Source organism: Rhincodon typus, chromosome 9 (genome assembly GCF_021869965.1).
Source record: "Rhincodon typus isolate 14 chromosome 9, sRhiTyp1.1, whole genome shotgun sequence".
In the NCBI taxonomy this organism is placed as follows: domain Eukaryota; kingdom Metazoa; phylum Chordata; class Chondrichthyes; order Orectolobiformes; family Rhincodontidae; genus Rhincodon; species Rhincodon typus.
This window is the reverse complement of record NC_063340.1, coordinates 84,185,085-84,198,608: the sequence shown is the minus strand read 5'-3', so window position 1 is coordinate 84,198,608 and position 13,524 is coordinate 84,185,085. Positions and strand designations below refer to the sequence as shown.

The 13,524-nt window shown below is 40.0% G+C and overlaps 1 protein-coding gene across 1 annotated transcript in view; it reads left to right on the top strand.

Moving 5' to 3' along the window:
• The first annotated feature begins 10,865 nt into the window (after window positions 1–10,865).
• LOC109924814 (kinesin-like protein KIF13B) overlaps window positions 10,866–13,524 on the top strand; it is a 159,975-nt gene continuing 157,316 nt past the window's right edge. Inside the window, exon 1 of the mRNA XM_048601378.1 lies at window positions 10,866–11,242. Within this exon, the coding sequence (XP_048457335.1) occupies window positions 11,188–11,242 (55 nt within the window). The 5' untranslated portion in view covers window positions 10,866–11,187. The remainder of the gene's footprint in view (window positions 11,243–13,524) is intronic.

Genomic DNA, 13,524 nt, shown 5'->3' with positions numbered 1-13,524 from the left:
GAGGCTGTGACCTGATTGGCTGGTAGGAAGTCTGCACTAAATTTGAAAAAGAACACAGCAAAGAACTACCAATAAATTTAATTAACTCAATAAAGTCATCAACTAAGTAGAAATGGCTGGACAGGTGATGTGTTGCAGCTGTATGATGTGGGAGCTGGCTGATCCCTTCGCAAGCGGTGGTGACAACATCTGCAGCAAGTGTTGGTTGCTCGAGGAACTTCAGCTCAGATTTGATGAGCTGGAATCTGAACTTCAAACACTGCGGCACATCCTCAAGGGGGAGAAGTACCTGGATACTGTGTTTCAGGAGGCAATCACACCTGGTAGATGAAGTAATTCAAATTTGGTCAGTGACCAGGGACAGCAGGGGGTGACTGCAAGCGAGGCAAGTGGAGGGGTCCTGCAGTCAAGAACAGAGGAGCCTCAGCTCTTGACCTTGTCCAACAGGCACAAGGTACTTGCTCCCGGTGTGTATGAGGAAAAGGGCTGCAGGAAGGATGAGCCAATTGACCATTGCACCGTGGTACAGGAGGCCATTCAAGATGGGGGAGCAAAAAGTAGTAGTTGTAGGGGATTCTATAATCAGTGGAATAGAGAGTATCCTTTGTAAGTAGGAGCGAGAGTCCTTCATGGTATGTTGCCATGTAATTCTAATTCGATTACCTGATTTACTTCGGTAAGGTATGATTTATCTGGTTAGCATGCATAACAATCATTTTCACTGTATCTTGGTACATGCGATAATAATAAGTCAAATTAAATCAAATAGAAAATACTCATTTCCATGGAGCTACTGTCTTCCATGTTGGACATTCATGAGATCCAAGGTCCCCTAGCTGATGTTATAGGGCAGCTACCTGAGTTAGTTGAGAAGAATTCCTCTATGATGGAAATTCAGGAGATTAAGGATTCTTCAGAAAAGGTAATGGACCAACTATTAGGTTTGGAAGGAACAAAAACTTCCAGGTTGGTTGTGAAAGATATTTAACCAGGTGCACTGTCTCTCTTGTAATGCTCTTCTGACTATATACTCCCAAGTCCAATAAACAAATGTAACAAGCCATTGGCAGCCTAGGTTAGAATGGAGAAAGTGAAATTGTTACCTGTTTTTAACACACTAAATCTACTCAAGTTTAGGAGAGGTGGTGAAGCAGTTTCTGTGTGACTGGTCTAGTAATCCAGAGATACAGGCTTTTACTTTGGGGACATGGGTTCAAATCCCATTATTGCAGCTGAAGGAATTTAAATTCAGTTAAAAGCTAGTCTCAACAATGGTGACCATGAAACCATTGTAGTTACATTATAAAAAGCCATCTAGTTCACAATATTCTTTAGGGAAGGAATTCTCCCATCTTCACCTGGTCTGGTCTGACCTTACATGTGATTCCAAACTCAAGGAAATGTGATTGACTCTTAACTGCCCCCATTGGCCTCGCAATACATTCAATTCAGGGGTTGTTTGGGATGAGAAGCAAATGCTGGCCTTTCTGATGCCCACATCCCATTAAAGAATAAAGGTATATTCAGACAACTTTCCTTTACAAAACTCCAGAACAGAAGAAATAATTGAATTAATCCAGCCAATTCTGCTGTTCAATTCAATTGCTGCTGATTTCATCTACTTCTCTTGAGATTACTTAACACCTTTAACTAACAAAAACCTATCCATCTCATCATCATCGATTGAAGTTTTCCATTGACCCCCAAGCTCTGCAGCCTATTTTTATAGAGAGGGTGCCATTTTTTCATGATGCAAAAAATGTTTTCTAACATTACTCTGCGATGACTTAGCTCTAATTTTATGGTTATGCCATATTGTTCTGGACTGTCTCCCCTCCTAGTTAGAGCTCTTGTATTCTTTATCAACCACTGCTTCTTGTTGACGTCAGATTGCCATCAAATATAAGGTTGGATAAATTTCTGAACTGCCCCCCGCATCTATATTTACCAAGTTGCAGATTGCTCTTTTATTGTGCACAGGCTTCAGAAAAACAACTGAACTTCAAACAATCTCGCCTTGATGTATCTGGCCACCCACACAGCAGCAGTGATTGTAACTATGGAGAAGTCTGTGCCCTGGGTAATTGTTATCCCAGTTGCAGATGGAAGTGGAGCCTGGGTTATAAATAAACTGCAGAGCTTGTGTCAGAGACAAGTTAATGTTTTTTAGTGTGTAGATCTGTTTATAAACTCAAGGAGGACATCTACTGGTTGTTTAAAATACTAATATCTGGTGAATATCACCATTAATTCCCTATTTAAAGAAACAAAAAAGACTCGCATTTATCAAGTTGACAACTATATCAATTGGTACTGTCCACATCTGGGAAATATTAATGTTCAAATGCAATAAATCTGGCATTCATAGAGTGCCTTTCATGACATTGGGACAATCCAAAGTACTTTACAGCTGAAGTACTTTGAAAGTATAGCCACTGCTGTCATGATAATAACCTTAGATGTGCGACGAAAGGAAAATGTCTTCATTTAAGAAAGACTGTTCTATGAAAAAAAATGCAGTTTTAACAAAGATGCAGAATGGATAGCACTAATAAAAAGACTTGCAATGCATTAACATGCCTAAAATACAAGATTCATTTTTTGGCTGAATATCTGTAATGTCAGTCAAATATGGGCAAAGTAACCTCCTACTATTAACCACACACCGACCACTCATCTCACCCTCGATGGATCAGTACTCTTCCATGTTGAACACCAATTAGAAGAAACACTGATGGCGGCAAGGTCACAGAATGTACCCAGGGTGGGGGACTTCAATGTCACTTCAATTGTGGCTTGATAGCACCACTATTCACCTGAGCTGGCTGAGCCCCAAAACGGTATTGCTACAAGAATGGGTCTGCAACAGGCCATGTGGGAAACAACAATAGGAAAAACCTACTTGACTTTGTCCTCATCAATCTACCCGCGGCAGATGGACGTGTCCATGACAATTTTGGCAGGAGTGACCACCACAGAGTCCTTGCAAAGAAAACACGCTGTCTTCACCTTAAAGATACACTCCATGTTGTTTGGCACGTCCATCACACTACCAATAAATCAGTTCTAAGCTTTGTATTCCTGCACCACCCAGTCAATGATGATTGACAATAAAGCAACTAATGAGCTACATAAATATCCCTGTTCTTAATGATGAGCAAGCCCAGCATATTAGTGCAAAGAATAAAGCTGAAGCATTTGCAAACATTTACAATAAAAAGCGCTGAGTGATCAATCTCAAATGTTTCCTTTTGTAGTAAGAACCGATGTTAAAAATCAAAATGTTGCAACTGCTGAATGGCTGATGATTATGAGCTGATCCATACAATTAAACCAATTGTCTGTCACCCCCATAAAGTAAGAAGGATAGAGGATGCGAGACTGAAAGGTAGACAAGTAACCAGAGTACAGAAAGTACAGCTGCTAGTCTTTAATCAATTTGACTTACTCCACTTAACATCAAGAATTAGCTGATGGCACTGAATTCTGCAAAGGCTACTCAGTTCTTGACCTCACCATAGCCTTGGTCCAAACATAGATCTGAACTCAAGAGGCAAGGTCGGAGTTGCTACTCTCAACATTAAGGCAGCAGTTCACCGAGTGTGACATCAAGTAGCCCAAAAAATGAACTCGAGTCAATGCAAATCAGGGAGTAAAGTCTTTGCTGTTTGCAGTCATAACTGGCACAAAGAAAGGTGGTTATGGTTGCTGGATGTCAGTCATCTCAGCTTCAGGACACCTCTGCAGGAGTTCCTCAGGATAGCGTCCGAGGCCCAACCATCTTCAGCTGCTTCATCAACAATCATCAACTGTCATAAGTTCAGAAGTTGGGGATGTTTATGGATGTTCAATGTTGCACAATGTTCAGCACTTCTCAGATACTGAAATAGTCCATATGTAAATGTTGAACTTGTGTCTGGTATCCCATGATCTGGATTGTCTAGATTGCAATATTTTATCATATGCCTTCTGAAGTCCATGTACACCACATCAACAGCACTATTATCTTTCAAAAAAAAACACCAGTAAATTAATTAAGAGATAGTAGGAACTGCTGATGCAGTTTTTCTTTCTGAAGAAGGGTCTAGACCCAAAACGTCAGCTTTCCTCCTCCTCTGATGCTGCTTGGCCTGCTGTGTTCAGCCAGCTCTATACCTTGTTTTCTTAGTAAATTAATTAAACTTCATTTTCCCTCAAGAAATCCATGCTCTCTTTCCTTAATTAACTCACATTTGTCCACTTGATTACTCATTTTGACCCAAATTATTGTTTTTAAGAATTTTCCTGACCAAAGATAAACTAACTGATTTATAGTTGCTTGGCTTATCCTTAGAACTTTTTCTGAACAAAAAGCATAATGTTTGCAATTCTCCAGTTCTCTGGACCATCTCTGAAGCTAAAGACTGAAATTATGGTGACTGCCTCTGCAATTTCCACTCTTATTTCCTCCAGTATGCTTGAATGGGTCTCATCCGGTTCACAACCTTGTCAATTTTATGCATAGACAGCATCTCAAATGTTTCCTTGACATCAATTTAACCCCTCCTAGCAACTGAATTTACTCCTCTTTCATCATGACCTAGATACCATTTTCCTCCTTAATAAAGAAAGGTGCAATGTATTTGTTTAATACTATAGCCTTGCCCTTCTAATTCCATATGTGATCCCTTTTTGGGTCCCTAATTAGCCCCACTCCTCCTTTTACCACCCTCCCACTGTTAATGCACTTATAGAAGACGATGAAATTTCCTTTTTTTCCAGCCTGATTCTCAACTGTATTTTCAAACTGACATCTGTTGTAAGTGCATTTTTAAAAACATCGTAATTATTACCTATTTTGTGATTCAGGAAGTTTTGGGATTTTTACACTACTTTTCCATTTCAAGGCAATATTCCTTGACTGTCCCCAAACCATCTCTTCTTTGAAAACAACACACTGGCCACTGTTTTGCCTGCCAACATTTGACTCCTAGTTATTTAACATTTATCTGGTCTTACACCTTTGATATTGAGATCTTTCAATGAATTTCACTACTACTATCCCAGTTTATATTTGGATAAAAAAAAGTCCCCAATTAATACTATTCTCAGAAATTACACAGAGAGGTTCAATTCCTGACATTTACTTGCTCATTCTTTTAACTGTTGGGTTCCACACACAGCATTTAAGTTACACTAAATTAAATCACATACAGTATCAGTAGTATGAAACCATAATTGAAATGATGATAAGCCAAAGAGAACTATTGCTTTAGAAAACAAAATACTTAAAAGTTTAACTGATGCATAAACTGTATCCTGCTACGATCTTGATTTCAAACCAGCATAGGAATTACAGCAATAAACTGGCACACAATATTGAACTGCTTGACATGATTACAGATTACACAACTATCAAATTGTTTATACTGGATTGTAGCCTTCGTGTCATCATGGAAGGATTGGATTGGATCGAGGAAGTGTGGGGGTGAAGAGGGGTGGCATCTAAGCCTCTCCAGGAATTGGAGAAGCCCTTTTCTGCTAACCAGCACATGAGTATTTGTAAGATCTTTAAGATCATACTAATAAATAGCAGGAAATGGGCCATATTGTCCTTCAATTATTCATTATGGCTGATCTTCTAACTCAATTTCACATTCAGTTGTATCCCCATATTCCTTAATAACCTTTGTACTGAAAAACTCTAACAATTTTGAATGAATATACTAAATGCTGAAAATCAAAAAGGATTTCTCTGCTCCTGACAATATTGTAGTAGCTCCCTTAATGCATTGACCATGTCAATTGTTGATCAATGAACACAGAAACCACACTGATCTAAATACATGCAGCAAGAACTTGCAATATTTTAAGGATGAAATGTTTAAATGCCTGACCAGCAAAATCAAGGCAGATATTCCCTTGCAGTTGTTATTATCACTCCAATCAAACTTTTTTTTAAAAAGGATGAGGTTGGTATCATTGATGTCTCCTGCTGAATATTTTTCCCTCCGACAACAGAGCAAGACATTGTGATATTGTTCAAACACAACCTTGTTTCACTACTTAAACATTAATTGCACCTCATTCTGATGATAGGAAGGTAATTGTCCTTTTAAACTCAGCTATAAATGACTCAAAGCCAAACTCCTAAAAGTTCTGAAGCCAGGTTTTGGTTTCAATGCTGAATCAGAAAGTAGAGCCTTGTGTAAATAAAGTTGATCCTTCATATTCCAAAGGCAAAATACTGCAGACATTTCGGGTCAGTGATCTTTCGTGAGAACTGGAAAAGTTTTGAGATGCAAACAAAAACAAAGTTGCTGGAAAAGCTCAGCAGGTCTGGCAGCATCTGTGAAGGAAAAAACAGAGTTAACGTTTCGGGTCCGGTGGCCCTTCCTCAGAACTGTTCCTGATTTACAGCATCCGCAGTTCTTTTGGTTTTTATTTGAGATGCAAAATTGGACATTAGGTTTGAACAAATAAAAAGAAACAGGAAATGGCAGGGGATATGTGAAGGAAAGGAATGGAGAAGAAGATCTGGTCAAAGTTCTTGACCAGATGGATGGAAGCCAAAAGAGATTAAATAACAAAACAATGGTGTGAGGATAATGGGCACAATCATGGGAGGCGAAATCTCAAATATCCTTGCCATTGTTGCAGCTGCTCACATAACCACTAGGTGGCAGAAAAGGCAGCACTACAGATTCATCCAGGTCTGTGTCTAAGGAACCTTTGTTGCCTTCCTTGTTGCAGTCGGCTACACACTATGCAAGCAAGGATATTTCATATCAATTTCTCTATACAGTATCCACTGTACATAAAATTATTTAATTTTACATTAAAATTGGAAGACTTTAGGTTATAATCTGACCTCCAGTGCCATGAGAGCATGGAGAGTAACATCATCCTGACTTCTCCTTGAATTTAATGTCATTTCCACTGTTCTAATATATTATTGCACAACAGTCTGAAAAATTTAAAATCCAGTTGACAGAAAACATTGCTTGACAATTATGCTAATCTGCCTGCAGTGAGGTTTAACCAGTTGCTTCAGCTTTATTCATCACCCATGCCAATTAGTGTCATTGTTTCCTGTTGTGTGCAAACCTGGTTAAATCAGTGTCTTTATATACTCAAGGATGAACATAAGAAACAGGCACTGAAATGTGCAACCCTTTTCAGACATTCCAGTTCTATGGTTTCAGATGTTCATGATGTACTTTTTTTTTTTACCCCAGTCAAGCCACTGTTCATTTTCATGTCTTACTAAGCCCTCTACTTTGTTTTCTGCATTTTCTTTGTTTCTCATTCCATTGCCACCCATAACCCCCAACTCATTTTGTTTCAGTTTTAAATTTGCTCTGATTTCATAGAATCCCTACAGTGTGGGAACAGGCCCTTTGGCCCAACAAGTCCATACCAACCATCAGAGCACCCCCCCACCTCCCCCCCAATCTACACATCCCGGAACACTACAGGCAATTTAGCATGGCCAATCCACCTAGCCTGCACATCTTTGGACTGTGGGAGGAAACCCACGCAGACACAGGGAGAATGTGCAAACTCCACACAGACAGTCGCCCAAGGGTGGAATTGAACCCGGGTCCCTGGTGCTGTGGGGCAGCAGTGCTAAGCACTGAGCCACTGTGCCACCCCATAACTCTTCATAACTCTGTTGTTTTATGATGGCTCAATGGGTAGTGCTCTCATCTGTAAGGCAGACAAAAGTTCGTTCAAGTTCTGATTCTGATACTTGAGGGCAACAATTTAGGCTGATTGTACCTCTGACAATGTGCTGCACAGGACAATCTTTTAAATTGAGGCCCTGCCTGCCTTCTCGTGTATGAGATGAAATATTCTATGGCATACTCAAAGAAAAACAGACCTATACATTCTAAAGTTCTTGACCAGATAGGTACATGATAGAGTTCTAAAGCAGATGGGTACATTTAGAGTCCTGGACCACTTAGAGTGGTAAAAACCCATTCACTGTATTTAACTTCCTTTAATTCCTTATAAAAACAAGCACAGGAATTAATATTTCCACTTCAAAGAGTTTGCAACCATTTCCTACCGTCAGTCAAACTGGGATCTGACAGGCACCCCACTGTGATAATGGAAGATTGAAATCAGTCAAGCAATACGAATCCTGTAAGAATAGCCTTCAGGTTTATGTCAACAAAGTGAGACAGTAAGCATTCAACTCTGTTTCAGTTCCTTTTGCCTTTTGTTCTGTTCCTTCTGGTGCTAAAGTGACTCAGGATGTTTCTGACATTAAAGGCTTTATATATGCATGTAACCTTTCAGTTGGGTCCCTCTGACCTCTTGTTTGTGGTACATCCCCCTGTGGCCAGACCCTGTCACAGAGTTTTGGTGGGCTCCTGGTCGACCTTCTGGGCCTGTGTAACTAGCATTCAGAACTGAGCTGCCAAGACAGTGATGCCTAATTGGAGGCGGAATTTAGTTAGGACGGATCTGTTAAAAAAAACATTGTGTAAAGTGCTGAAATTGTTGAAATTCTAGGGTCTTTTCTTTGGTTGGTGCAGACTGTGAGCCCGTTTGATCAACCTGCTGAGTGAAAAATGTACACGAAGCCTCTCAAAGCACAGACATTCTCCAATTTTCTGTTGTTATAAACTTGAAGCAAATAAATTATCCACTATAACTCAATGGACAATGATTTGTGAATTTAAGTCCCATTCCAGAGACGAGCAAAGATATCTAAGCTGCACTCAGTGCAGTCCTGAGGAAGTGTTGTAGTACCACCTTTCGGTTGAGGTGTTAAACTGAGGCAATGTCTGATGTTTTAGGCAGACATCCGAGATCTCACAGCCACTATTTCAAAACTGAGAAGTCAGCTCTGGTGTTTCAGACTGGTTTCTCAAACAACATCACTAAAAAATGAGATCATTTGGTCAATATCATACTGCTGTTTGTGCAAATTTGATGTGCACAAATTGACTGCTGCATTACCTAAAAATAGAATGGTTATAGCAGGAAAAGAGGCCATTCAGTCCATCTCATTCATTCCAGCTTTCTGTGTGATCAGTTAAGCTAGTCCTATTCCTTTGTTGTTTCCCCGTATCCCCTTTATTCTCTTCAGATAATTATCCATTTCCCTTTTGAAAGCTACATTTTCCACCACCCTCTCAGCAGTCTATAGCAGATCCCAACCAAATGATGCATGACTTTTTTTTCATTTTGCCTTTACATTGTTTTGCTATTCAATTTAGGACTATGCACTCTGATTCTTGACCGTGACAATCACTCATGGGATCAGTTTTTTCCTATCTACTTTGTCCAGGCCTGTTATCATTCTGAATACATCCAAGAAATCTCCTCTCAAACTTTTCTTCTCAAAGGAAAACAGCTCCAACTTCTCTAATCTAGCCATGTAACTGAGGCCATTCATCCCTGGAAATATTCTTGTAGATTTTTTCTTCATCCTCTATAATACATTCACAATCCTTAGGAAATGTGTTATACAGAATTTGTCACAATACTCCCATCAGGCCTAATCAGCCTTTTCCTGTTGATATGTCCATAAGATACAGGAGCAATGTAGGCTATTTGGCCCATTGAGTTCAACTGCATTCATTGAAATAATGGCTAATCTAATAATCCTCAACCCCACCTTTCTGCTTTATCTCCATAACCTTTGACTCTCTTCATGATTAGAAATCTCAGTCTTTAAAATACTTAACAAGCCAGCCTCGACAGCCCTCTGTGTTGAAGAGATTCACCAACCTGAGAAAAATAAATTCTTCCTTACCTCTGTTTTAAATGGGTAACTCCTTACTCTGAGATTATGCTGCCTTGTTGTAGACTCTCCTCCAAGGGAGGCAATCTCTTTGCATCTATCCAGTGAAGCTCCCTAAGAATCTTACATGCTTCATTATTTTTCCTTTTTTAATTTAACCTAATTTTTCTAATCAACCTGTTTAGAGATGTTATTATACACCACTGGAACAAGTGGGACTTGTGTCCAGGCCTCCTAGTCCAGGGGTAGGGACACTATCACTGTGCCCAAAGAGAGTCTCTTTTATATGTTTCAACATGGCGTCCTCTCAGTCTCCTGAACCCCAACAAGTACAAGCCCAAACCTCACAACTTTCTCCCTCTCTCCCTCTCTCCCTCCCTCCTTAGAGGGAAGTCAATTTTTAAACTAATCTAGTGTTACTCAAACTATGTTCCAATGTGACCTCATTTTTCAAATTGGGTGAAAATGTTAGTTGTCTCAAAGCATGTGACCGCAAAATTTAAGCTTGGGGACGTTGACTATCTCTCCCACCCCAACTCCCACTGAGGCCCTGAGCAAATCCTTACAACCTCCCTCTCCCTTCCAAAAACATAACGACAATCCGCAAATACTAACATATTTGAGCTATGCAATTGTTGCTGTATAATTCATGTGCTCATGATCATTTGTGTGAATTGTAGAAAATAAATCAATACCTCCTGGAAGTCTTTTTGCACCATCTCTCAATCTACATTTCACTTCATTTAAAAAAAAACAATGTATTTCATGAGGTGTACATTGGGACATTGCGTCTTGGCGCTATATAAATGTAAATCCTTCGCTCCGCCGTTCAAGCATTGCCGAAAATTGCCGATCCTTCCAGAGCTTCCTCCGGAGATTACCGACGCTTCGCGCGCTTAGCGGAAATCGCCGATCCTTGGCCCCGCTCTCCGGACGTTGCCGATCCTTGTCTCCGCTCCCCGGAACTTCCCGGCCCGTCGAGCAGTCCCGGTCGTGCTCCGGATTTGGCCGAGCGGTCTTCGCCCACCCACCGGCGCTCCTTCCGGAAAGTGCCGAAATATCCCGAAGCCGGCCTTCCTTCCCTCCCCGCCTCCCATCCCCCTTCCTTCCCACCGTCTGCCTCTGCGGTCACCGACTTCCCCTGCCGGCTCGAGCTTACCGCTGTCATGGCGAAGAATCATCGTTTCAAATTCAGGCAGGGAAACAGGTGAAACACGCGAGGAAAAGAAAGAGAGTGGGAGGGAAAAAATAAATTGATTTAATAAGTTTTGTTTATTTTGAGGAGTGGAAGCTGTGTGCCGAGTTGGAGAGTCGTCGCCAGCTCTGTCGACGTTTTAAACCTTCTTGAACCACTTCGCAGCTCTCTTATCAAATCATTTTAAAACTGAGGGAGGGAATAAAAAGTTTTTAAACTTCTGAGCTGGTGCTTCAAGCCTTCTGTCAGCAACATGTCCGAGTCCAATGTGAAAGTGGCCGTGAGGATTCGTCCCCTCAACAGAAGAGGTAAATCCACCAGACATTACCATCGTTAAATATAAAGTGTTCAGGTCTTAAAATTATATTGTTAAACTGATTTGGAAATATTGATGCTGGGTGGGGATTTAAACTTGTGCTTTCAGAGCTCCCTTTCTCCGTCCCAAAGTAAGGACTCCCTGGATGTAGATAATTAAAATATTAAACTTCTTTCTAAACATTAAATCTCTTCCTATAATCTTCATAAATGTTTTATTTGCCTTTTTGATGGCTTCCAAAAAAAAAATGTGTTCGTTTTGCAGAACTGATCCTTGGCACTTGTCTAATTTTTTTTGTAAAGCATTAACTGGAATGGGTTTCCCCCTCGACTTCTCTGTCCCAAGTTAACTTTGGTGCAGATGGGTCTCTTGTACCAAGATCTTTCGATCTTACCCCCTCTCTTTCTCTTGACTGTCACTCCCCCAATTGGGAATAGGGTTTGCTTTTAAAAATTAATTTTTGGGCGGAGAAAGGGAAATCAAGGTCAAGCTGAGTTACTTCATAAATAAAACAAAAGTAAGGCGTTCTTGCCTAAGCGCTAAAGATCACCTGTCGGTGTGATTCAATTGCTTGAAGAGCTTGGGGGCTTCTGTTTCGCAATTTGATTTTAATGTATTAGCATTCCTTTTCGTATTTTCAGTTCAAATTATGGAAGTTGAAACAACTGTATTATGCAGTTTCACTAATTTTGCTTTTAGGATTTTTTGTTAGAGAAATTATTAGGCTTTGTAAGCTTTGCAGTTCCAGTTAAATGTTTGTTTTCTGTTTAATTTTTAACGTGAGGGATTTCTTCAGGATATTTAGCAACTTTTCTTTGAATGGGTTAGACATACAGTTCTTCAGCTGAACAGGGCTGCTTTGTGCTTTGATCAGAGATTTCCCACAATGTTCTTTGAAGCTTTTTTTGTCTATTATAATTAAATCCCATAAAGAGGCAATGGCTTTCTTGCTCTCCTCAATTCAAAAATCAAATCCTTTTTAGAGGGGAACAGCTGATTTTAAAAAAAATAGAAAGAAAAGTTAGAAGTGAAATGATGTTGCCAGTCAAAGCGACTATGTAGCTACACCAACTCGTATTTAAATGGTTCCTTGAAGTGCTAACAACTCCTGGAGGAGCATTAATCAAAAAAAAACTTGACATTGCACTCCAGCCCTTGTGATGCTCATTGGTTGCAGAGAGTTTCAAGACCTTTTGCATCCTCCATCCATTTTTCTTCCTCCTGGGGGTGGTATTTCATCCTCTGGTAATGTTTCATGGATTCGCTATGTACTTCAGAGACTCACTGAAGTGGCCATTCTCCAGCTAACCATAACTGATGTCACATGATTCCAAATTTGGGAGGAATACAGTCCTCATCCATATGAATATCTGGATATAGTCTAGGAATCTTGATGTTTTTCTCCACCTTGCTCAGCCATCAGGGCAATGGCATAAGAAAAAGGTATCTGAAGCTTATTAGGTAGGTGATGGCCAAGTGCTATTATTGTTCACTATTAATCCAAAGACCCAGGTATGTTCTTGGGACCTGTGTTCGAATCCCACCGTGGCAGATGTTGGAATTTGAATTCAAATTATAATATGGAATTCAGAGTTTAATGATTGCCAATTGTTAGGAAAAACCCATCTGGTTCATTGAAGCCCTTTAGGAAAGGAAATCTGCCATCCCTACCTGGCCTGCATGTGATGCCAGACCTACAGCAATGTGGTTGACTCTTAACTGCCCTCTGGGCATTTAGGGATGGGCAATAAATGCTAGTCCAGCCAGTGACTCCCACATCCCATGAATCAATTTAAAAAAGAAGCTAGATTTTTAAAATATAATGATGGTTACTGCTATATATGATGCAGAATGATGTGCGTCTTAATTTGTTTTAGTTAGTGTGGTGTTTGTGGTAGACCTCGAACTTAATTTCATATCAGTAAAAATAATTGTATGTCCAAAGATGTCACCTAAGAATTGACAATATCTATTACTATTTTGGATGATTATCTGGGGAAACTTGGAGGCAAAGCACTTTTGTATGTCTTTGTCACTGTGGTATGATTCCAAAGAGTTTCTGCACCAGATACATAAAGAATTGGGACTTTGCAAACAAACTGGAATGACCAAGTCTGCGTCCGTTTTGACAAAAGTTGACTGTGACTTTGGCCAATGACTGTCCTGTTTAGGAGTTCTCAAGTCCCTTCAGTTACATGTTTCCACGTCTTGGTTTGAAAAATAAATTGAAAGGAAAAATAAGGAGGGAGAACTTAAGTTTATACAGCAATTTAT